Genomic DNA, 26063 nt, shown 5'->3' with positions numbered 1-26063 from the left:
GATTCTAAAAATAATACATTTTTCCTTGTTAACTTCTTGCATGTTCATTTTGCACGTTTTAATTCTTGTGTTTTGATAAAAACAAAACGCTCCCAGTCCCTCGACACAGATATACATTATACTGTTGTTGTTTTTATTATTATTATTATTATTTACTATACATTAATTTATTCAAAAACTCTATAATAGAAGTAAAAATCTTTTTTTTTTGTCTTTTAGGATGGACATGAACACGGTGTGATGACATCATCTCCACGCGCCGGCGGATCGGTTGTCGCGTGCACGTTCGTGTTGTGGCCGTTAGCCTGAGACGTCTCGCCGTCGGTACCGGACAGCTCGTCGAAACCGAAGCAGAAATGTCGGTCACCGAGATGTTCAGCCACATCCAGGGTTTCCTGAGTGCCGACCAGGACATCAGAGAGGTTAGCAGGAGGAGGCGGAAGCTCTGCTGCTACCGTCCGTAGACATATTTATTACTGCTACACAATTTAGCATGTAAGCTAGCAGCTAAAATGTGACGAAAACTTAGTTTAAAAAAAAGATTTAACTAAACTTCTCCGTAACTAATGATACAAGCCAAGTGTACTTGTCATCGCTGGAATTTCTACTGCAAAGTTATTTGTGAGCTCGGTATCAGTGATGCTTTTTAATGTTTATTTCATTTGAATGAAATATATCAATTAAGATTATAACTATCTGGGTTTTATTGTTTTGTTTCTTTAAAGGAAATTCGTAAGGTGGTTCAGGGGTTGGAGCAGACTGCCAGAGAAATATTGACATTACTCCAGAGTGTTCACCAACCCTCTGGATTTAAAGAAAGTCAGTATTTGCAATACGATAAATACTTATGTTTTGTTGTTGTGTGAGATAATTGGACATTAATAAATCTGACACCAACTTCTTCTCCTTTTAATTAGTTCCCAGTAAATGTGCGAAGGCCAGGGATTTGTTCTGCACAGTCAAGACACAAATCGGAGACCTTAAAACCAAATTTCCAGTGGAGCAGTATTACAGGTACAGATTTGGCAGTACTTACTTACTTACTGCATGCAACATACACAGTCCGATCTGCTGTCCACCGCGGTGAAGTTAGTTTTAGGTTTGCTATTTGCGGATCTCCAGTGGTGTCTAATCTTAGGGACTGTCAACAAATTAACAAGTGATATGATATGGCGATGATTTTATATCAAACCCAAATGCTTTGCAAAAATAAATAAATTACAATAAAATATTTCCTATCCCGGCCACTTGGGTGTAGGCAAGGGATGCCCTGGACTGGTCGCCAGTCTGTCGCAGGGTAGAATATCCTCAATCACACATCCATTCGCTCTCACACTCACACCTATGGACAATTTAGAATTGCCAATTAACCTATGAAGCATGTTTTTGGATGGTGGGAGGAAGCCGGAGATCCCGGAGAAAACCCACGCATGCACGGGGAGAACATGCAAACTCCACACAGAAAGGTCCCTCATTGATGTTGTGTTTTTCATGTCCCCCAGCCGGGACTTGAACCGGGGGCCTTCTTGCTGTGAGGCAAGAGCGCTAACCACTGCGCCGCCGTGCAGCCTTGGCTGGGATAGGCTCCGGCAACCCCGTGAACCCGAAAGGGTCAACGTTTTCATAAGAAAAATGGTTTTAAGTTAATATTCTGATATTAATATGTAGAATTATGGCGCAGACATACCAACACCATACACACAAATATATTTTGTATATTTTATATTAAAATGTCAGCGGTGTGCATACGATTTCTGGCACTTTCAAACATATGGCGATTTGCGGCACGAACATCCCAACATCAACGCGGCACATATTTCATCTTATGGGGTCACACGGTTTGTGAGCTATTAAACAAAATACCAGAATATTATCTTCAAACCATATGTCTTTTAAAACATAGCAAAATAAATAAGATCCTTTGAACACAACATGAGTAAATGTTTCATTGTGATCCATTTCTTTTTGCAAAGCAGTGAATCTTAAGGTTTGATCTAAAATAACCGCCATATCATGCATTTGTTAACATATTGACAGTCCTTTAGAGACCCCACTGGGGATGTGCGAATATCCAACTTGAAACTAACTTCACCGCGGTCTGCTGTCAGACATTTTGATTGGTTTTATTTTCCTGTGAAGCCCCATGTGGCTCTTTTACTCTAATATTGTGGCTCTCCGGTTTGGGAAAATAAGGTTTTGTTTTTGGAAAAAAAACAACGACCCTAGAGTAAGTAGATAGTGAAGTAAAGAAAAAATTAAATTACACCAACTCAAACTTTGTGTAACCCATTCACTAACATTCATAGGACAGTATGTACGGTTTTACTCCATGTGGCTCCTGACTACAGTACCCATAATGCTCCAACAGTCCATCAAGTGATTTGGCTTCGTATAGTCTCATTTGAACAGATTTTTCCACAGAAAATTACATTGAGGTCATACCCAGAATTATAATTTAAGATGCATCAAATTAAAATGTGGAATTTCTATTTTTGAGCAAATTCGAGTATTTTAAGTATGTCTTATGGTTCAGAAAATAGACTATTGGTCACTTAATCAGCACTGATTTAATTTGGGTTTCTTCGTTATACATTTCTGAAAAAGATGAACTACAAAGGACTAAAAAAACTGATTTTTCTTTTTTAATTACTGCTGACGATACACTACTATGGCATTTGCTGCTTGGAGGTTTGGCACAGGGTGTCTTTTATTTTGAAAGAAAATGACGTGAACCTCTGTTAAAAGTTAATTAATATTTGACAAAAGTTATTCTATATTTCAAAAACATTTTCTCTTTGTTTTATTTATGCCAAAAAAATACTTAATTTATATACATCATAATAGCAACAATAATGTATACAAATCAGTGCCTTATTTTACTGAGTTGTGGTCAGTGAGAGATCGACCTGAGTGGCTCCTTCTTTCATTGTAAAAGGTTAAAGGGAGACAAACTCAAAATTATTTGTTTAGGGTGTCCTGGAAAATCGATGTGTTCTTTGCTCTTCTTGTTGCTCCTGTTAAGGTTCCACGAACACTGGCGGTTTGTTCTGCAGCGTCTGACTTTCTTAGCAGCCTTTGTCGTCTACCTGGAAAGTGAAAACCTTGTGACACGGGAAGAAGTGGCACAGATACTTGGAAGTAAGTACCAGTTTACATGCTGAATCGTATGTCCTGCTGAGGAACAAAGCTAAAATGTCGCATTTGTGTTGTTGGTCGCAGTTGAGGTCGTGCGCGAGAAAGGCTTCCACCTGGACATAGAAGATTACCTGGCAGGTGTGCTGATCATGGCAAGTGAACTGGTGAGTCTGCTGCATTTATACTCTACTAAAGTGTTCGTTCTTTAGCCATCTTGACATAGTTTTGGCAGCATTGTGATTTGAAAATCAAGGTCAGGAAACACTGATGGTGTTTTTTTTTTTTTTTTGGGTCCAATGTTTTGTGTTGTTCGCTCTTCTAGTCCCGGTTGGCAGTAAACAGCGTCACAGCTGGAGACTACAACCGACCGCTTCGCATCTCCAACTTCATCAACGAGCTGGACTCCGGCTTCCGTCTGCTCAACCTGAAGAACGACCCCCTTCGAAAGCGGTACGACGGTCTTAAATACGACGTGAAGAAGATCGAGGAGGTGGTCTACGACTTGTCTATCCGCGGCCTGGCCAAGGAGTCCGAATCGAGCGGAGACAAGTAAAGTGTAGAAGAACCGGCATCGATTGTGGGAGAAGAGGAAAGGCACGGCCGCCATTTTCAGCTGGGACCTGTCTACTGTGGAAGAGCTAAAGCGAGAAGACCCAGTGGTCTACCTGAGACCCCAGCAGGCAAGGACAAAGTGTATGAGTGTGTGTACTTGTGCAGCTGAAGGCCATTCTGGTAGTGGGTCAGCAAAGACCATTCATGATGTCGACGCCTTCATTCCCATGTTTAAGATCAAAAGCTCAGCTTGATGTCATTTTTTGAAAGTTGTTCTGTTTTTTGTTATTTTTATGATGTCTGAGCTTATGTACTAAAGTGAACATCTTACCTGTATTTGCCTGAATATAAGACTTTTTTTCTTTTTTTGTTCAAATGTGTTCAAATTTCCTATCGTCTTATACTCAGGGCAATACTGTATTGATGTTAAGCAGTTTGTTGATGTTAAATGGCAAAAAAAAGATCCGATTTAATTTCAAGCTTTTTTTTTTACGTTTATAAGAAATGTCAGGTGTATGTTCACTTCAATAACCCACCTCAGGAGTCTCATTTATATAAAAAAACAACATTTGATATTTGGTGTTAAAAAATAGACAACAGGAAACCATTTCCGTTTTTCTGAACCTTCATTTTTAACAGAAATGTTTGGTCATTAGCTTCTGTCTCTAATAAAACAAAAAGTTTAACACAAGAAGCCAAAGACATTGTGATGTACTCAATTGTGTGAAAAGGCTACTGTGATTAAATTCCTGCGCTTGGGAACTGTTGCAAGTCGTGCCATAAAATATCTGTTAAGCTGTTAATATTTCTAAAAACTTGACGAAGCTTTTATTTTGAAGTTATGTTGCTGTATTTTAAGTGTATTGCATTTTCTTGTGTTTTTTGAACTGTTCTGCATCCTTGACAAAAGAAAATCATTTGATTTTTATATTTTGCTTCTTTTTCTGAATCTTAATAGTTGCTCGAAGTACACTACCCACAAAAAGTTCAGAGATATGGTGAAAAACTCAGCGGTGTCGTCTACACACTGTTTCATTTCACAGATTTTTAGGATAGGGAGGCAATTGTATTGGGGTGATAGACACACCTCATGTTGTGTTTTCCACATAATGCTCTCTGTGTTCGGTGTTTTTTGGGGCCAAAACCAAAAATCTTTTTTAATGTGGCATCATTTTTAACATTCTGTGGATAAAAGCTGATTTAGCCAGTCCATCATTCAAACGCCCACGAACACAACGGTTAACACAACGTTACCACGCCACAGCGAAATGTTGGGCTGGTAGTAGTTGGTCAGATGTTTCAGGTGAACTTGGTTTGTCTAAAAGTTTATAAGACAGAACTACGGGCAGAGTTTGTGACAAACCCAGGAGTGGAGCCCCACCAGTGACAGACCCCAACGATGACCAGGGGCCTCATTTATAAAACTTTGCGTAGGATTTGCGTCAGAAATGGCGTACGGATGAAACATAGGACGTGCGTACGCAAAGAAATATTCGGATTTATAAAACCGTGCGCACGCACATCCTACGCATCTTTCCCTTACTAAATCACAACCGATTCTAAATGCAGCGCAGCTTTTTGCGGCTTCATGACACGCCCATATTTGTCCATAAATAGTCCGTGAAACGCCCACAAATGAATATTCATTGATTGCGGAACCATGGCAAACACCGAGAGGAAATCAAAAAAACGTAACTTCACTCAATGTGAAGTAAAAGTTATCGTTGGCGAGGTGGAAAAGAGGAGAAAAGTGTTGTTTGGAGGGCACAGTGTGGACATTACTAATGCCAAAAAGGCACGTGAGCGGCAAACGGTGGCGGACGCCGTAAATGCTGTAGCCTCACAACCATTCGAGGTTGTGAGGCTACAGCGCTCCATCGGGGGGGGGGGGACACCGGAGCGCCAGATGCATGCGCCGGGGGGACCGGAGCGCCAGATGCACCGGGTTACACGCGTGGTTCCTCCGAGTGCTCCTCTGTAACGCCGGGCCCAAAAGCCCGCAGAGGTCCAACAGGACGGCTGGAGGAAGTCAGAACCGGCTCATAAGCCACTCGTCCTCGTTTGCCAGCACGTCTTCTTGCTGTCTAAAAATGCGTTCACTCCGAATTCTTCCATTTGCCACATCTTCTAAGAGCGTAAGATCAGCCATTGTGCGTCATTACGCATTGTGATGGGGCATTTTATAAGCTACAGATGGATGTCGGTAATAATCCACGTGGAAATGCCAATGGGAAATTGGTCTGCGCAAATGTAATTTCTTGTTGCTTTCTGAATGGTTGAGACATACGCCATACATTGTTTTATCAAAAATAAAACAAACTAAAGGCATATGCATGAATACCATACTTCCATAGCTTATGAAGAAATGTTTTAATATGAAAACAACTTTCCCCAGTGGATAATTAGTACGTCCGTCCGCACGCCCACACCTTTGTCTGCTCCTCCAGACGGACACACTGACGAGAATGTCAGTTTTGTACATTATTTCGTTCTGTTAAATATATTATTTATGAGGATGAATTGCACAACATGCCAATATTGCAGAACATATTTCACTTTTCTTTTTCCAAATAAGTGTTCATTTGAATTTCTGTTGTAATTTTCGTTTGATTGTTTTGTTTGTTTCACTGCTGATCGATCAAACGGGTGTTCGTGTAGGCTGTTAATTGTAAGACTTGCTTTGTGAAGTCTTCATGTTATTTCTGAGAGGCAGGATTGTCATTTTCACTTTCACGTGTTTCTTCCATCTGCCGACGGTGTCGCCGTTTCTCATTTCACCCGTTTTTGTGCGTACGCCTGGGTCAGAGCTTGCGTGGAGGACCGCACATTTTCCCGTCAAGTTTGCTTTTTATAAATCTCAACTATTGCGTAGAGAGTGGCGTACGCCTTCTTTTGTGCGTACGCAACGTTTATAAATGAGGCCCCCAGAACCCAAAGACCGCTGCATTCAGACATGGTTTAGCAAGCGCCACACAGCTGCAGGCCCGTTTACCAGATGGGAAGGGCACAAGGGTTTCCAGTCAAACCATCCACAACCGACTCCACCGCTTTGACCTGAACGAGACGACCGCTGCAGGTGACTCCACAGATACAAAGACACCGCTGTGAATTTTTGCCGTGGACACAAGACCATGTGACCTGGACAATGCAGCAATGGTCTACCGTCCGGCTCACTGGTGGGTGTCGGGCCACCTTGCACAGAAATGACGGTCTTCAGCGTTGCTGTAGAGGCAGAGGTGAGCGATACCCTGAAGTCAACATGGTCCCCAGGGTTAGCTTGGTGGAAGAGAAGCAACATTTTGGGCAGGCATCACCAGTCAGAGCAAAACCCATTTGGTTATTGTAGATGACCCTGTCACTGCAGGTTCTTAACCTCAGAGACACCATCCCCCAATTCCGCCAGCACACCCCCGACTTTCTGCCAGCAATGACCCCTGACCTGAACCCCATAGAGGAGGTCTGAGACACGCTGAAGCAGAGACCGGATTATTGGACTTCACCCCCAAGTGACCGGGCAAAACTTCATACAGCACTTGTGGAAGAGTGGAACACGTTGCCTCAGAACAACATCATGAGGCTAGAGAGAAACGTGAGACGCAGTAGCGGTTTTAGGCACGGGCCATACGGGCGATCGCCCGGGGCGGAAAAATGACGGAGGGGCGGCGCCAGCGGCTCAGCCCTTGTAAAATACTTTGTGCAGCACTATTGGTTTTTTAATATCAGAGTTTGTAACAGCCTGAAACCTGGTGGCGCCCCCGCCCCGCCCTGCGCTCCCTCCTGTCTTTGAGAAGTAGACGCAAATGTGTGTGAGAAGGAGAAGGGAGGGGGCGCGGGGTGAAGAAGGAGAAGGGAGGGGGCGCGGGGTGAAGGGTGCAGGTTGAGAGGCGAGCACGGAGTGCAAAACGCATGCGCAAACCTGGCTGGATCTTCTTCCAGGGGGGCGACGGTCACAGGCCAGGGCTCAGTGCTTGATGAAAAAATAAAAACTGCGCCGCCATGTAGCGAATTGGCGTCCCTGAGTGCAGCTGCACGCGCTCCCGCTGTAAATGTGTGACGAGGGGGGGGGGGGGGGGGGGCGCTTCGGGTATAAAAAAGGTATAAAAAATCATGTTTTTTTGGTTATTTTTGTGTGAAATGCCCAAATAAAAAATGGGAAAACAAAACAATGTTTTCACTAAGGTGACAGTTGGTTTAGTCGACAGACTTGATGCCTTTGTGAGGACATTTATGCTAAATGCAAAAACATCTGAAATATGAAGAAAAAAGGTCAAAGCTGGTGCCCAATTTAGAAAGAAAAGAAAAGAAGAAGAGGAGAAAAGAGACAAAGAAAAGGGTATTATCGCATAGCTAGATGCACGTTTTCTAAATTCGAATGCTATCTGCCCTCCAACAACAACAACGTTGCAGAGGAAAAATCTCTTGTTTGGTCTATCATGACCAAAACTGAAGTAGGCCCAAATATTGTAAATAACGTCATTTTTAAGATTTTCTTCTTAAATGTTTGCTCTGTCTTAACTTGTAACATTAGTTATGATTCGTGTGTCTGTCTGCTCTGCTTATCACAAAGTTTTTGTTGTGTTTTACTGTTGTGTTCATAATGTTAAATAAGCTGTGATGGTAGCATGCGGCTGCTGCTGCAGCTGCAGTTAGCTTTTCAAAACTCCAGTTGATCAAGTCATACCTGAGATCACCAATGTCTCAGGAGCGACTCACTAACCTGCTGTTGTTAATATCAATCATGCAGGGGGGGGGGAGCAGATTTCATATGATGACGTTATTGACAAGCTTGCATAAAGGATGGCCACAAAGGTTAGGTTTTAGTTAGTGTTGTCTGTTCTTAGTGCTGCAGTTACATTTATTCTAGTGTGTTATTAGTGTGACTTGTAGTTTATAATATTTGCTTTTAGATTATTTATTTGTGTTTGATTAAATATTTCCTAACTGTATTTTTGCCATGCTGATAGTCTTTTAATTTTTGTGTTCCGATAACTGTTATAATGCAGTGCAGAATTCTGATAAACATCTTTTTTTTTATATCAATTTCTTAGCTTCAGTTACAATAAATGGACAAAGTGACTCTATTGGGGGGGGGGGGGGGGGGGGGGGGGCAGAGGAGGGTCTCGCCCGGGGAGTAATTCAGGGTAGAACCGCCACTGGTGAGACGTCACTGTGAAGACATCATGGCAGCAAATGGTGGAAATACCTACCATCGACATAATACATCTTTTTATTTGGGTTATTTTCATCCTTGTCATAATTTGGGGGTACTAAATATTAAACAAATTAAAATTGTGTTTTTCTCCTTTATTTTTTGTAATAAAAACTCCATCAACCTGCTGCAGCTTGTAGCCAGAACCAGAAAGAAGGAGCCCATTACTCCGATTTTGAAATCTTTGCACTGGCTCCCACTCAGCTTTAGGATCGATTCTAAGGTTCTTTTTTTAGTTTACAAAAGTTTAATTGGAACTGGCCCCTCATTTTGATCAAATCTACTTTTAGTTTATGAACGTCCCAGAGCCTTCAGGTGCAGGTCTGCTGGTGGTCCCAAAGGTCAGAACTAAAAACCTACGGCGAGGCCTCATTCCAGCACCGTGGGCCTCGCAGGCTGTGGAACAGACTGGCTGAGGATGTGAGGGCTTCAGCCACTGTGGAGTCTTCAAGAAAAAACATGAAACTCGTCTTTTTAGTAAAGTTCTTTCAGTTTGTCCACATGTTTTCATTTGATTTTATAAATCTTAACAATTATTTCGATTGTACTGGTTGAATGTGTATGTGTTGGTTTTTTCATGTGTTTTTATTTATTTTTATTATTATTAGTAGTAGTATTTTTGCTCTGTTTACCATTTTAAATACTATTGTTATCTTACTAATATCTACTTTATTACGGGAAGCACTTTGAGATGCTCTGTAGCAGGAAAAGTGCAATAGAAATAAAGTTGAATTGAGTTGAATATCACGGGGAACTCCAATCTGTGTAATTAAAATTCAGTCCAAATTGGAAAGCACTCATGTCAATAACATTATTCAGAACTTATTGTCAGTAGTATATATATACATTTTGGTAGTCAGAACAAAGTTTTGAGTAATGCAAAACAAAACAAAGTCAAGACTGTTTAAAATATTTTAATATTACTCACAATAAATTACATTGGGGAAATAATACATTAAGCTTCTCAAACATAAAAAAACATATTTTACTTTTCAAAAATGGTTTAACCTGCTTCCTCCAACGGCACAAATGTGTGGAGATGAGCAAACCTGGCCTCCAAAACAGTAATCCAGCTTCATTTTCTGAGTGCTACTTTATAACAGATGTACCAGTAAATAACAGTGTAACGGATTTTTACCCACAGTTGTGCAGGATAACATTTTATGAATAAAATATGATAAAGTGCCTCAAACAAAGAAAATCTCAAGTAAAAAAAAACAAATGTTGGTAAAAACTAAGGAAGAATATGAAAGGAATGATTATTTGCCTGAAAATGCGTCAGGATTCTGCATTTCAGAGATCCGTGCTACTGTGTCAGAACTAGTAGTCAGTGTTAGTTAAACAGTAGTAAAGTATCAAGGCACAACAGCTCTTTTCTAGTTCACAGACCACAGTTAAGAAGAACTAAACGTGAAAAAGCAGATTGAAGTTTTGGAGCAAGTTCCTTCAGTTAGCAGTTTTTTAACATCTATGGTAAACATCCAATAAACTCCGACTGTCAAAGTCCAAACCTTTCATTGCTATTTAAATGACAGAGCTGTACACACAGTGTACATAAAGAGAATTATTTTGACTTTTAATTGAACGGAAGGAAAAAAAAAATCTCTTTGGAACCAAAGTAAGAGTTTGTGAAGTTATTTATGGGGTCCAATCAGTATCAGCTTAAAGTGAATAAAAAAAAACAGATTGTAAACTTAAAAAATTCTCAATTTGAAAAACAAATAAATACATTTGAAAACAGTTTCAAATTCTGTTAAGATTTGAAAAAAATACAATTGTTTCTCTTTATTTGGTTGTTTTCCTGTTTCTCTTTCTTTGTTATCGTATCTTCCTCCATTTTTTCTTCTACAATTTTTCAGCTTCCATTATTCAACTATTCAAACATTCCATTCCAGCTGTGAATTTTGGTCCTTTAAATCCTTGAATTTTTTAAGATATTCCAGGATTTTAGCCTTCATTGAAATACATGGGGAATCCTTGGTGCAGAAGCTCTCTGGTTCAATGCCCGGCTCTGGCATTTTTCCACAAAAACATCTTTTGTTATTTGTGCTGTTTTCACTTTATTTATGCTCAACTTTGACCATTTATTCATTGCAATATAGCATTCAACCCTGCATTTTTTTCTGGAAATGCATCACCTTATTGTTTAAAATTAAAGGGCATATCGAAAATGAAAAATATAAAAAGTAAATTTTAAGCTGAAAGAGAAATATTTAAAATTTGAACAAAAAAACCTATACGTTTTTATTAAAGTTGAAAACTTTAAGCCTAAAACTGTCACAGCTGCTGTTTCTCTTCACTTTCAGTCCTAAATATGCAGTATCAAATCAGCCTTTTTGTTATTTTTTTTACATAGGGGCGGCGCTTTGAGCCCATCGGCTACTGGGACACGATTCCCACTGGGAGATGGAGGTCATGGTGATGTCATTTCTGTTCCAGAACAGCCTCTGTTGTTGGCGCCATCTGTCTCATCATCTCTTCTCTGATGTGGCGTACACTAATGCTAATGCTCTCCCACTGTCACCAAGTCTTTCATTTGGTTACACTTTTTCTTTTTCAATTCAACTTTCAAATGTAATATTGTCTTTTCTAAATTTTTCAAAATTTTCCTTAAATTTAAAATACGTAGTTTTTTAAATTCGCAATATCACCTTCAAGTTTGCCATGTGCACTCGCGAGTTTTGGATTTAGAATCTGGTTTTTATTCCCTTTAAACTGATCCTGATTTGACCCCATTGTTATTGTCCAGGTACAAATGTGTGTTTGTGTAATGGTTCAGGGTAAATAGTGATCAGAATACAAGGCTTAAAACCTCTGCTTTTTTTTTTTTTCCACAGGACGAGGCGGACTGGAACCTGAGCTCGAAATCGTTTTCACTGAGCTACAATAATCTACCCGACATGGAGAAGCTTTGATTACGAAGCGACACCTTCCAGTTAAACGGGACGCAAGTCTGAGTAACAGGGATGTAGGATGAGGAGCGGGCCACCAACAGGAAATTCTTCTGAAGGGAAATGCATATTAAGAAGCTACTTTAACTGGCCACAATTATTGCTGTTCTTTGAGTTCTGTTGAACACAGTGAGGCTGCAGCTCTGTTCGGCTTAAGGGAGACGGTTCCGGTTCCGCTCCGGCAGTGAAAAAGTTGCTGTGCTGCCAAAACTTGTATGAGGCGGTACGAGGGCAGCACTCATACAGGAGGTGGGACAAATGAAAACACTGAGAGCAGTCTACATCTGCTTGAACCCAAAAAACAAAAATAAAATAAAATAATGTGAAGTCCCCAAATGGCTTTTGTATAAAAAGTGACTAAAATTTGTCTTTTTGCGTTCAGTCAGGCTTTTATCAGACACACCTTAAGGAAAGAAAGCTGTTTCTCAACAGTCTTTACAATCAAGACCGGCGAGCACAGCCCAGGTTTTTGGTTGTCCAAGAATCTTTTACTGCTAAAAACTAGATTTTTGTTTACAATAATTTTTTTTCGACAGCATGGTGAGCTTCCGGCTTTGCAAAAGTGCTTCACTTTTGTCACACCTCTGCGAGACGTTTTTTTCCGTCTACTGGAACCTAACATCAGAACGGCGGTGCTACTCGAAATGTTCCTCCTCGTTTTTGCTGCTGAAGAATTCAAGTTATGTACAGTCTGACAAAGATGTGTGAAGAAGGCGAGCCTCAGGAGCGCATCTGGTTTGTGTTGATCATAATGTTGGGCAAAGCGTTCCGCCTCTTCCTCCAGGTGCCCAAGTCCCGAGCGTACCGCTTAACCTGGTGGAACCACTGCTGGGTGCGAGATTTGTCAGAGGCGCGGAAAACAAACGACTCCCGCCGAATGTCGAGGACTTCGAAAGTGTCCTCGCAGTCTGGGTCTGTCGACACCACGCAGTTTCCCAGGCGGATAGGCTCCCTCAGAACGGTGAACTTCCCGCTGCTTTTGTCCTTGATCAGAACGAGAACGCCATCCCGAACGCTCTCGCCGACCCCTTCCCACTGGTCCCCCCTTGCACCCTGATCACCCTGTCCCTGCGCCTCGCCATCCCGCTGCGTCCTGACCATCAACAGACTTTGGACGTTCTGGAACTTGAGAGCCCTGCAGCCCTTCTTCACCCACTGACCGTCAGCCGGCTGGGAAAACTGCAGCGGTCCCTCCATGACGAAACGCGTGTTCTCCCTGGCCCAACCCACCGTCTTCATGGAGACCTCTCGCATCTCGATGTTGATGACCTCCCGGTTCTTGCGGCTGTCGCGGCGGAATGAGCGCAGCGACCAGGTGACCCCGTTGCCCTCCTGCTTGGTCTTCATGTTGATGTGTTCCAGGTGGGATTCCACCCGGCTTTTGGCCTCACGGAGACGCGCGTAGTCGGGGTGACATTCAGGGGTGACCTTGATGATCCGGCTCAACAGGAGCGGGTATTTGGTCACTCTCTGGAGGGGCGCCATGAGGAAGGAGCGCAGGTTCATACGGCGCAATGCCGTGTTGTCGTTCTGGGAGACGTCCAAGAATATTCTGCAAAAACAGACAAGATATTCGAATATCTATTTTAAGTTGAAAAATATGATAATTGAAAACCAAAGAACAGCTTGAGTCATGACTGAGCTGCTTCTCAGTTGAAGAAAAAAGTGATTCATTGCAACTCAACCCTGAAAATAGACTTTCCTCTGAATAAGTGATAACACACTGTCTTTTCCATTAAGAAATACATAGAGCCGCCGTGGCAGGAACAAGAGAAAGCTCCCACAGCAATTTCTCTGTCACACGTGGCAACAGCAAGAAGAAGAACCTTAAAGAGTGCATGCACCTGAGCAATTCCTTCTCTTTCTCCAGCGTGTTCAGCATGTTGACAGAGGTGGACTGCTGCAGGCAGTAGGTCTGAAAGGCCGGCAGCATGTTGACAAACTCCAGGAAGATTTCACCGATGTAGACGGTCAACAGATCGTCGTCGCCCTGAAATCCAACACAAGAAGGAGTTTCTTAATTGTCTGCAGATCTGCCAGAAGAGGTTGGAGGGAAGTAACATGGTAATTGCTGAAGTGACAACAGGAGTTAATGGCTGACGGGCAAAATATTTGTTTTTTATTTGCAGTTCTCGCAAACGAAGAAATGTATTGTATGACTTTTTCCTTTCCAATTTTTGCTTTTAGGGATTTTTCAAATTAAATGAAGCGTGCATGTAAATAAAACTAATAAAGTTTTACTCGTACGTCTGTTTTTTTTGGTAGCCATTAAAAAGTTCATGCGCTCTTACTGTTAAGTGATGCGGTTTTAGAAATCAAACTGGAGCTGGGACCAGGGTTAGCCATTCAGGTCACAGAAATGAGATTTTTCAGAACTATATGTCCATTGTAGGGGCTGCACAGTGGGGTAGTGGTCAGCACTCAAGACCCTAGTTTGAGTCCCAGCTGTGACTTTCTGTCTGGAGTTTGCATGTTCTCCTTGCTTTTATCAGGGCCTCCCACAGTTTAAAAACATGCTTTGTAGGTTAATTGAAGATTCTAAATTGTCCCTAGGTGTGTGTGTGTGACCCTAAACAGACTGGTGATCTGTTCGGGGTGTACCCAACCTTTCTCCCAGTTGGGTTGACTCCTGCAACCCCGTGACCCCGTAAAGGATTCAGAAGATATTTAAACTGTAATCTGCAATGAAATTTCAAGCGTGGAAAGTACATTAATTTATTTGTGTTTATGTTTATACGATCCGCTTCTCCTGGCGTACCCACTGGTATTTTAATTATGGTGATGCCATTTTTAGCCTAAATTAAGAAAACTGTGTTGCTTTCATCACTCCTGCAGGAGTTCATTAGAAATTCACCTCTGAGTTGTGGGCGGGACTGTTGCTGTGGAGCAACCCCGCCCTATTTTTAACGTCACAAATCAGCAAGTTTTCCAACAACATTTTTTATCGTCTGTTCCTGATTCACAATGATTTGGATAAAGAAATATTCAGTAATACAATTTTAAGCTTAATTTTCATTATATATGAACTCGACCATCAGAAAAATGCCACAAGAACATGCTAAAAACCACCATTTTCACTGGCCCGACTGGACTCGCACTTGACAATAGTGACTTCCTTTTCTTCTGTAAATTGTTCAAAACCACTAACACACAATGCAGTATAAAGTTCGACTGAAGGCTTCCTGCAGCTTTGCCTGTAAGACTCCACCCTGCAAAGGCTATTTAGTGGGTTGCTGTTTATAAAATAAGAGGATGAAATGCAAGGATTATGGGTTTAAGGATGGTGTTAAGGTGCTTGTGAGAGCTGTGTGAGTCACCTGGTCAAAGGCCTGATCGATGTTGTCCTGCAGGTGTTCAGTGAAGCGGTCGTTAACATCTATGAGCTCCTGCACGTTGCTGAAAACCACGCCCAGCTGCTCGGTTGTCAGCAACCCAGCACTCTGCATGGGACAGTAGAACTCCTCTTTGATGATCCGAAGGTCCTCCCCGTAGCTCGACTCCGTGTTCAGAAACTCCAGGATGGCTTCCTTGCGTTCGATGCGCAGCTTGGAGCAGCGTTCGCACATCCGCTCGCCTCGCTCCTTACAGGCCCCCTCCCTCTGCCCACAGTCCGGACATGGCCTCTGGGCTTCCCAGGCTCTGAGGGAAGCAGACGGTCGCTTCCAGGTGCGGGACAGACCCGGCCCGATCCCGCTGTCCACCCTCTCCACCTCCGCTCCTCGGGCCCTGCGGTGGCGCCGCGGCTCGCTGTCCTCCTCCTCCCGCTCATCACTGAGGCCCACCACTCCACTGTCTGCACTCAGGCTGCTGATGGTGCTCCACCGATGCTGTCCGGACCTAGTCACACCCAGAACCGCCTGCCGCTCCTCACCAGGGGGCTCTGAGCGACCTCGGATTGCAGCCGGGGCTAGAGAAGAGTATTTCATTCACTGTTCAGGTCTTATAAAAGCCGTGGAGGCTAAAAGGAGCCGCAAAATGCATTCCTGTTTAATATGAAAAGCTTATTTGCCAAAAAGAGGACAAAACAACAAGTGTAATTGGTCCTAAAAAGGTAACTCTGTACGCCAACAGAACACAAAGGCCTTTCTCACATGCAACACAAGTCAATAGTGTTGAACATATGACAAGGAGGCTGCCTGGTAATGCAAATCCTAACAACTACATGGAAGGGTTTGAAAAATCAATAATACAAATTCGTTCAGACAATGAAATTTTAATTTATCCACCCCATGAGTCAATTTTTCTACATCATTTCTTTTGTCTCCAAAAAAACCTTTTTATGTAAGAATTTGTCATTTTATTTTTCAAAAGTTCCACATCTGTTCATCTTAAATTATTTAAATGGAATGGAAATGTGTCTAAAGAATCAATGTCTATTCCTTTTGTGTCAAATTCAACGTGAATTCGGAATCGATCATTTTAAACTGAATTGATTCAGACATTTGGCAGTGATGCCTGAACAGCTGCGCAACATAAATAATCGGGGCGACAGTGGCTCAGGTGGTTGAGCGGGTCGTCCAATGATCGAAGGGTTGGCGGTTCGATCCCCGCTCCCACCAGCCAAAATGTCGTTGTGTCCTTGGGCAAGACACTTCACCCTCCTTGCCTCCAGTGTGGCTCCACTGGTGTGTGAATGCGTGAATGATCCCGGTGATGGTCAGAGGGGCCGTAGGCGCGAACTGGCAGGCACGCCTCTGTCAGTCTGTCAGTCTGTCAGTCTGTCAGTCTACAGATGTAGACATCTGTAGCTTACCATCACCAAGTATGAATGAGGAGTGAATGAATAATGGACATAATGTAAGCGCTTTGGGTGTCTTGAAAAGCGCAGATAAATCCAATCCATTATTATTATTATTATTATAAAACATTCACAAACGTAACATTTACTCACATCTGACCGTCTTATCTGCTAAGAATACAAATGAGCATTTTTTTTCTTCCGTGTCAAAGGGAGATCATTACGGCCATATTAGCATTTGCCATTTTGAATGACATTCTGCAGCCAACCTCCCGTGTCTTCTGTTGACCGGAGGAGCATGGGAAGCATTGGCAGGAGGAAATGTGAGCGTTACAGCTGAACAGGCACATGCTGGGTTGCGTAAGACATGTGCAGCAATCATTTTAAAACGGAGCGGACTGAAATGTTAGGCTTAGCTGGAGGCTGATTCAAGATTTGGGGGAGTCACCTCGTCTGAAAAGGTGAAGGGGGTGAACTGAAGACACTTGACAGAGCAGAGCTGTGGCTGCTGTTCGGTGAACAGCAAACCTGACGCGTTCATCTGCCCCGGAAACAGAATTACAGCTTGTTTGTTAAAAATGAAAATGGGCTGTGAACATATTCCTGTGCTGATTAATAAGGGCCCGACAATGAAAATTACCGTAACACCTTGATGTTTGAATTTATTTCCAGCTATGAGAAAAATGTCCCAAATGATTTTTCTTTAAAGTAGACCCTAAATGAAGGTAATTTGGGAGCTGAAGTGGTTTCTTGCATATTTGCATCAAAGGGTTAAAGCCATTTGACTAAAATTTGGTCATATAAGTTGTTTGAGCTGATTATCAGACATGAGTCATGACAGATTGGCGTCAGAAATGTAGAGAAAACTCATTTAAAAAGAAAAATCTTCGCATGTAAACTTCATAAGAGCTTTCTGGACCTCACTGATGAGCAGCTCTGAGCTTTCTCAACTCAGTTTCTGAGTTTGGAGTCAATGATTTAGCTTTTTGGAGAAGATTCTTAGCTCTGAAATAATCCAGAAAATGCCTGGTCATGGTTTACTGTTTAAATAAAAACTTTAGTCACACGGCTTTGCACATGAAAGATAGAGATCTGCCTTTTTACTGAATACAGAGTCAAATTTTCCTGTTAAAAAAAGAGACAAAATTTAGATTTAGTTTGTGGGTTTAAAAAATATTTGACTTAATTGTTTTCTGTCATTTTTTTTGCTCTTCTCATTTCTGAACATTTCAAGAAAAAAATCTTCTTTTATTCTTACATAATAGGGTAAAGCTTGTGGAGATAAAAGAAACATAATCCCCCCAAAAAAGGAAAAAAAAAATCAGATTTCTCTGGTGCTTACCACTGTCTCTGTCTCGGTCTCGCCGATGGCTGTGGAGTCGTGCCGCGACGGCGATTTTCATCTCCAGCTGTTTGCGCTTGGAGGCGTCTGCTGGCATGGGGTCACTGTAGTGGGGTCGGAGTCGGCACTCGCGCTGAGCTCTCACCGTCTCAGCCGGCTCATAGGCTGCGTCTGAGCTGGAGCGCCTGCAGCCCAGGCTGGAGTGCTGCTGGTTAGAAAGACATGTGCGCATCAGTCAAAGGTTGCGTTGCTATAGCAACACGGGGAAACTCTGAGAAGGGGATCTGGTGAGAATGACGATGAGAAAAGACTGTCTACCTATGTGTCTGAGAATGGATCTAACTTGATCGCAACGAATCGATTGCAGATCTACTCTAATCCTGGTTTGGAAGACTGAAAATGAAGACACTGGTAAATGGTAAATGGCGTATACTTATATAGCGCCTTTCTTCCTACAAGGACAAAGCGCTTTACAGTCACAGACCCATTCACCCAGTCACACACACATTTACTCACACATTCAGACACTGGTGGCGGCTCCGCTGCCAAACACAGGCGCCCGCCCACCACCAGAGGCAAGGTGGGGTTCAGTGTCTTGCCCAAGGACACTTCGACTCATGGGCGTGCAAGGCGGGAATCGAACCTGCAACCTTACGATCATGGGTCGACCGCCCTACCGCTGCACCACGGCCGCCCAGAAATGAAGACACTCAATAAACGTTGGCCCAGTCTTGTTGCAGACAGCAAACCCAGCTGCGCAACACATTTAAAAAAGGTGAGCATGACACAACTAAGCTGGCTTTTCCAGAGCCGATGACGGGGATTCCCCAGACACTGCAACATCCGGAACAGACATGCAGCCCTCATGTGGTGCATCAGTCCCCAGAGAGTTTACCTGCAGAGCAATGCTCAACAGTAACCCATGTCTTCTCGCTGTGGAGGCATCACCAGGACCCAACTCCTACGAGACAGATCGACTGGCTTCATGTCAGCATTTCCTACCGATAACACAGATATCCAACAGCTGAACATGCCTAAAAAACGCAGGGAGGTCTGCAGGGCTTTAAACCAGCAGCGTGAAGCACGGCATGCCACAATCTCCCAAAATGAAGGAGAATAATTAATATGCTACTCAACGATTGCACCAAAACGGAGCAAGACTGCACTGCGACTCGAGCGCTTAAAAACGAAGAAAGCGAGGAAGCAAACGCACCCCGACATCCGCTTTCTGATCACCGAACATGGAAGGAACATGCGAGTCCAGTCCGGCTCCTCAGTGCCACAGACGCCTTAAAGGTAGCACAACGCTAGCTGCAGCTGAAGAAGGTGTTGAGCTGCAGGCAGCCGGCAGAGAGTTACCGACACAGCATCACTGCTCCAAGTGGGGGAGGCTTAATCCCCCTTTTTCGGCTTGCTCACACATGAGGCTGGAAGATGGAGCTCCCCTCTTGTTCTTGTCTAAAGAAATACCTCTGCATAGGGATGTGCGGGTGGTGTGCATTTGTGGCGCAGTCCCCTTGCTTGTCCCAGTCATCCTTGAATACCATTAGGTTCATGTGTTTGTTTGCAGCAAAGCAAACAGAGGCCGATGCAGAAAGGATGGAAACGTCACAAAAAAAGAGGAGAAAAAAAAACATCCAAAACGTGGAATAAAAAGAGTCCTTACACATTCTCCTGCTTCCTCTCTTCCTCTTCCTCCTCCTCCTCCTCTTCCTGCGAGCGCTTCGTCGTCAGCCTCGGCTTTGCAGGCCGCTGCCGACGTTGCCATGGCAACGGCGGAGAGCTGACAGCCGTTGGAGGAGGCGGTGATGTCACACCCTCCATCACGGTCACCTGACAGCCTGACGGGGGCCTCAGAGATCTCTGCACTGCAGCTGGTGGGGGGACGAGGGTGCAGAGGTTAGATGTACAGAGATTGCCAGGAAGTGAAGAGAGAAAGAAAATCAAAGAGCGCAAAAACCAGACATTGGATGTAAGAAAGCAGGAAAAGGGGAGGAGAAATGTACTTTCAGAGGGAAAGAAACAGTGAAAAGAAGGCAGAAGAGGTTTGTTCAAATTTTAATGCTGGTGAAGCTTTTTTTTTTTTTCCGCAAACAGCATTCCTGTCAATCATTCCTCCTCAGCTTCTTCACGTCAGCGTCCCTCATTCCCGTCTTCTTCCGAGATCAATATTTCCCATCGCTTTATTGCCCCCGCCTCTCATCTCTTCTTCAGGGAGAACAGCAATTAGGCTCATCGGCTGACATTAACACCTGACCCTACCCCCCCCCCCCCCCCAAGCCACATGGGCAGCTCCTGCATGCCGCCACACACGCAGACGCCAAACCGTTAAGACTGAAACTCCCATGTTGAAAGTTAAACGATGCATGTTTTTCCTGTGTGGCTGCAGCAGAGATTTTTTTATTTTAGTGGTTGGAGAATTTTTTATTATCTTTACTAGCTTATTACTTACTTTGACAAGAGTTTAATGGTGCCGCGTAGTACATAACAGATTGGAATTTATTGTCAGTTAGCTAAAAATTACTGTTTGGAAAAAATAAATAAAATAATCAATAGATGTGTTGTAAATCCAACCGGAAGTGCTGAAAAACCATCAAAAACAATCACTTATTTTGACTACGGTGCCCCTGAAGTGTGAATCACACCAACAAATCGCTGTAAAAACCATATTGTTTCACTTTTTTGATTTCCATAAATTACTACTCACAACATTTCCTTTTTATTTCGTTTAATTTTTTTTAGAATTGTGTGCATGTTTCTGGAATTTTGTTTTGATTTCAAAATGTTTTTATTATTGTTGGCGTTATTTGCACTTCAGGTCCATCGGACTTGACCCCTTCCAATGAAACTCATTTGAACCATTTTTATTTAATCCTATTACCTATTATCAATACAAATTTAAGGTTATATGAGTTATTAATTAGCCCTTTAGATTTTGAGATTCTGCATTTACTTGTTTGTTTGTTTTTTCCTGTAAATCCTGTTAGCTCAGCAGCTTTATTGGACCCAAAGGTCAAACTCATAATGGAGTCTCAACATTATCCGTCTGAGGCAGAAAGAAACGAGCTGTAAATTCTTAAAATATTGACTTTCCTCCAGCAGTTGTTTTAGAAACAGGAGTCTGGCGGTTGCTGGCTGGGTTGGTGGATACAAACTGGACAAAAGCTCATTCCGTCTCCTGGGATTTCATGCAAAGTAATTTTTTTTCTCATTCATGCATCATGCAGCATTAACAGTGCACTACCCTAAAAATCGTCTGCCATGACTCCATTCCTTCTGTTTTATTTCCATATTTTTATGCTGTTCAGATTCAGAACGTGTCCTTTAACTGTACATTTTCGCTTGTAGGATCAAAAGTATTTAAATCAGAGTTTTCAGGTTTCTTTCTTTGGGGGTGCAAGTAGATAAAAAGCCAACATTCAAAAATGAATTTAATCCAATTTTCTGTCTTATTTGGAAGTTGTTGGCTTTTTTTTACCTTTCAATGCTATAAAAATGCTCCTATTTAAATGAATGGATGAGACTGATGCACAGTTTAGCTCCATCTTTGCAAAAACAGGCCCATAGTAATACGTCAAAAATTCTTAAAATTTGAAAACCTGTCTTTAAATAAGCAATAAATCAAACTCTTTTTGAATTTAGGTAACAGTCGATATTTTCTGTTCATGTTTTTAAAGGAAGGCTTAAGACCTACTTTTTTAATTTAGCTTTTAGTTGAATTTCAGTAATTTAATTGATATTTTAATTATTTATGTTCTCTTTTTACTAGTTTGATATATTTGTATGTATATACATTTATTTATTTGTATTTGTTTATTTATTTTTAATTTTTAGTTAAACTTAAACATTTTATATATCTACTAAGGTTTATTCATGTTTTTTCTTTTGTTTTAAATATATTTTCATTTTCATTTTATTCCTTTTACATTTTACTTGTACTCATCCACATCAGTGATGACTCTTCTCAGTGAATGGGGTCGCTGCAGTGGGATCTCCCAGTTCGGACTCTTTTGATCAGACCTGGGGGGTCCTGTGGTAGTGGACTCTGTGAACTTGGGTGGGGGGTCACTGATGTGGACGTGTCCCCAAAATATCATTTCCCCACTTCAGTACAAAGCAAGGTTTCTACACGCCATAATCACTCTTTTTATCATGGTGTGTGTGCATGTGTGTGTGTGTGTGGGGGGGGGGCTTGTCGGCATTGTTTGTCATGTCATTTTGTTTTTCAATTTGATTGTATTTTATGCAAAGCACTTTGAGGGACATGTGTTGTAAAAGTGCTATATAAATAAAGGTTGATTTGATTTGATCCAATAAATCTAATAAGACCTAAATGTGTTTTGTATGTGTTACTGCAAAAATTCTAAATTCATGAATAATTATATGAATTGTTTTATTCTTATGTCTTGGCTCATTTTTTATTTTTTTAATCAATGCATTTCTTTATTTCTGAAATTAATTTGATGATTTTTTGTTGTTGTATCGTCTACAACCAATGCTTGAAATGAACCCCCAAATCAAATAAAAAAAAAAGCAAATTAAATCAAATCAATTCAAAGAAATCTGCCAGTGGTGTGAGAAAAATTGCCTTACCAAGGATTCCTATTATAAGAAAACAATTCTAGTCACTAAGACATGTTTACTTTGCTATTAAAAAACTTTCTCAGTAAGGTAATTTTCTTGCAAGGCAGAAAATATTATTCCTTGAAACAATGATCGTAGTGCAAAGTTTTCACAACAATTACTTTCAATATGAGAGAGGACCGCTCTGCCTCCAGAGCCGCAGTCTCTCAATTAGCTCCCATTGTGCAATAAATTAAAAACGCCAATCTAGCAGATAAAAAGGCGTTTGATATCTAAATCCAGCTGAAGGGACAAAAAGGCCAATATGATTACTGCAGTTTCGATGATGCAGCATTGACGGGGGCCATCGGCTTTCTCTTGGACAAACTGCAATTTAAGCGGCATCACCGGAACACAAAGTATTAACTGTCACACACAAGGTGATGCACGAGGAGCAATAACCCGAGGTTTAATTCATCAGCAAGCCGTTTCGTGTGATAAATCACCGCTAAACGCCCAAGATGTGACAATAAAGCCAGCCTGGCTGTTGTTGGTACCTAAATACATTTCAGTTAAATTAATTCAAACACACACAACCTCCCACTTTTCATCCCCAGTCATTTAGCTTTGATATGTTAGACAGAACATGGTTTACACTCCAGGAATACTGCAGCTAAAATGCAGAATGTGTCACATAAGCCATCCAAACAAAAGCTAAATGTTGGTAGCCAAACACCCCAGAGTGCACTGATCACACAGAATAGCGTGATGTTTAATTAATGAATGTTCAATGGAAATTCACAGCGCCTCCGGTTGAGTTGAAATCTCTAGAGAGCGAAATGTTGCATTGTGGGTATTTACATCTACTGCTTCACTGTTACAGTGAATATCGATGGCGGCTACAAAATCACCAAAGTGGGATTGGATTTATTGGTCAAAAAAACATTTAACTTTTGGTTGGACTTCCATGAAAGTTAACCGCTCAGGGTTTTTATTCACATCTTCATGCACCGTGTTAATCGTGCACGAAAGAATATTTCATATTTCAAGTTTTTTTTAAGGTTTTTGTCGACAAGATAAAAGCTTTTGGGGCAGCAAATATCTTCCCCAGGAGTCCCATTTCTGTTTCCTTCATGCAGTAGACTTATAGACATCCATCATTTTCTCAAGCACTAGAGAAAAAAAGACCAATAGTCAGCAGAGACTGGAAAGCTGAGTGGAAATACCCTCCATCACCCATCTATCAGTTTTCAGCTGGGATCAGTTGAAATGTTTTGCTCCTGTACTGTCCAAACAAACAAAATCTCCTGAATTCGGCGTCCAGTAAAAGGTTTAACTCTGCCCTCCAACACGCCCTTGTTTGTTTCCTCTTGATCAGGAGGAAACGCAGTGAAGTGCAGCCTGCATTCATTCAGCAGACAGCTCACACAGAGAGATGGTGGCAGTCCTTCAGCCTTCCTCCCACCTCCAGTCTAGTCTGTGGAGCCAACCCTGTTAGCTCCAACAGCTGTTCTCACTACAGCACAGATAAATCAATATCACAAAAGCATGAGAGTGCTGAAAAAGATGGATGTGCGCACGGTGGTGGGCCATTCTGTTATAGCAAATTACACAAACGCTGAAGCACATGATGGTTCCCTTCTGCAGCTGCAGACGGACTCAGACCAGGTTATGTTGGCAGACATTGAATTAATTCTGCTGCTAAAATAAAACTTTCAAAATAAGTCATCTTTACAACTGATGAAATGTTTGCAGAAATGTTCAATCCTACCAGATAGATTCTAATAAGACAGACCATGAAAGGAAGAAGTGAATTTCTTTCACTGCAAAAATGGAATCTTAACAGAGTAAAGACTTGTTTCAAGAAAAATGATCTGACTTTCCGTCACGCAAGAAAAATGATCTAACCAAAAAAGTTTTTCCAATAGCAAAATATCCTTAGTTTGAGAAAACATATATTTTTTTCTTTAAATGGGAAATTTTTTTTAAGACTATTTTTCCCTATTGGCAGATGTTTTGGCTTATTTAAAGGAATTTTTGACAAATTTCTAAGGGGCTTATTTTTGCAGTGCTGTAGAGATTATTATTATAATAAAGCTTTTAAACCATGTGCATGTTCAGGCGGAGACTTTTCAATTCGAAAAACCAAAAACTGTTCCAGCTGTGTCTGCAGATCCTGCATTAGCATGATGTTGCCCCCAGAGGTGAACTAGATTGCTGAAATATTTAGTTGTCAACCTTGGCATGCTAATCGCCAATTTAGACATGCTAATGTCCAGTTAGTGGAGGGTCTGATCTGGTTGATGGTAGTTTCTGACTGCAGGATGAGAATCTCCTTGAAAATCATCTAAATACAAACAGTAAAAGCAGGAAAATAAGACAAACTGAAGTCCTATAAGTTAGAAGGAAATGTAAAGATGTATAAGGTTGTAAAAAGGATTGAGAAAGGATTTTATCCTTATTTCAACAAAGACTGGGTTAGCTTTGAATTCCACGACAACATTAAATGAGAGCACTATGTCACGATTTTTAAGACGTCTCCCCAACTCCATCCATCCATGCATCATCCATCCATCCATCCATCCATCCATCCATGCATCATCCATCCATCCATCCATCCATCCATCCATCCATCCATCCAGAGCCAACCTTGCTTGTTGGGTGAAGGTGGGGTACTTCCTGAACAGGTCATAGGTCTATTGCAGGGCCGTCTCCACCAACTTTGATTTATAAGGGAGTTTGTTCGGTCAGCAGGTTCACTTTTAATACAACATCTGTATGTTAGAGACTTAATCTGTTTGGGAAAAAAAATGCAAAACTAAAATCTGGTAAAATGACCAATATTTCAAGGTGCAATGAAAAGAAAAAACATAAACATAACAGTGACTCTTGCTGTTCCAGTTTGCTTGAGTTTGACAGAAAAATGAAAAATGAAAAACTGTTCTCTGAATCACTTGTGAACGCCAGGCAAATGTTTGAATGGATTTGGTTTGTTTTTATTAAACTGAGCAGGCAGTACACCGCAAAAATAGAGATAAGTCAAAAGTTCTTAAAATTTGAAAGAAAAATCTGCCAATGGGGAAGTAAATATGGTTTTACCAAGAATTCTTATTTTAAGAATGAAATTTTATTCACTAAGACATACTGTAGTTTCTCAGACTAAGATTATTTTGTTGTTGAAAAACTTTCTTGATAAGATTATTTTCATTGCAAGAGAAAAATAAGATTTTTTTCTTGGAACAGGGGTCATTTTATTCTTTTAAGATTCAGTTTTTGCAGTGAAATTTTATTTTTTTAATGTTCTTGTGGCAACTAAGATATTCATTTATGAAATATAATTTCATATATGTACAGTTATTAAATTACAACAGTTTATTTATTTTGTGTATATATTATATATTTGTATTATTGTATATATTTTGTATAAATATTATATATTTGTGTATATTTATTTTATTTTATATTTTTTATATAACAATCTTATTTTCTTTTAATTTTGACATCAGTCCCTTTTAAAATGAAATGCACTCTGTCAATAAGATCCTCCTACTGCAGCAGATTTATGAAAAATAA

General features: G+C 41.3%; 2 protein-coding genes across 4 annotated transcripts in view; one reads left to right on the top strand and one right to left on the bottom strand.

Moving 5' to 3' along the window:
• Positions 1 to 245: 245 nt before the first annotated feature.
• On the top strand, positions 246 to 4617 carry tsn (translin). Its single transcript, XM_004081432.4, has 6 exons — positions 246 to 422; positions 726 to 819; positions 918 to 1014; positions 3023 to 3138; positions 3220 to 3299; positions 3458 to 4617. The coding sequence occupies exons 1-6, from the start codon at positions 357 to 359 to the stop codon at positions 3686 to 3688; spliced, it is 684 nt and encodes a 227-aa protein (XP_004081480.1). The 5' UTR covers positions 246 to 356; the 3' UTR covers positions 3689 to 4617.
• A 6630-nt stretch (positions 4618 to 11247) lies between these two features.
• Positions 11248 to 26063, bottom strand: part of LOC101160446 — a 59385-nt gene continuing 44569 nt past the window's right edge. For 2 of the 3 annotated variants that reach the window (XM_020713066.2, XM_020713067.2), the window contains 5 exons: positions 19594 to 19801; positions 17928 to 18135; positions 15165 to 15754; positions 13692 to 13837; positions 11248 to 13399 (listed from right to left, as the gene is read on the bottom strand). In XM_020713066.2, the coding sequence (XP_020568725.1) occupies positions 12568 to 13399; positions 13692 to 13837; positions 15165 to 15754; positions 17928 to 18135; positions 19594 to 19801 (1984 nt within the window). In that variant the 3' untranslated portion in view covers positions 11248 to 12567. The remainder of the gene's footprint in view (positions 13400 to 13691; positions 13838 to 15164; positions 15755 to 17927; positions 18136 to 19593; positions 19802 to 26063) is intronic. The other variant, XM_011489264.3, reaches the window with a different exon arrangement.

This window comes from Oryzias latipes, chromosome 21 (genome assembly GCF_002234675.1).
Source record: "Oryzias latipes chromosome 21, ASM223467v1".
Classification (NCBI taxonomy): Eukaryota; Metazoa; Chordata; class Actinopteri; order Beloniformes; family Adrianichthyidae; genus Oryzias; species Oryzias latipes.
Note: the sequence above shows the minus strand (reverse complement) of the source record. Positions and strands in the feature narration are given on the sequence as shown.

Bases quoted from the DNA above. Each gene is read 5' to 3' on its own strand.
- tsn (XM_004081432.4), top strand. From the start codon at position 357: ATGTCGGTCACCGAGATGTTCAGCCACATCCAGGGTTTCCTGAGTGCC. The intron at 423-725 runs GTTAGCAGGAGG...GTTTCTTTAAAG, and splicing joins CCGACCAGGACATCAGAGAG to GAAATTCGTAAGGTGGTTCA. The intron at 1,015-3,022 runs GTACAGATTTGG...GCTCCTGTTAAG, and splicing joins CCAGTGGAGCAGTATTACAG to GTTCCACGAACACTGGCGGT.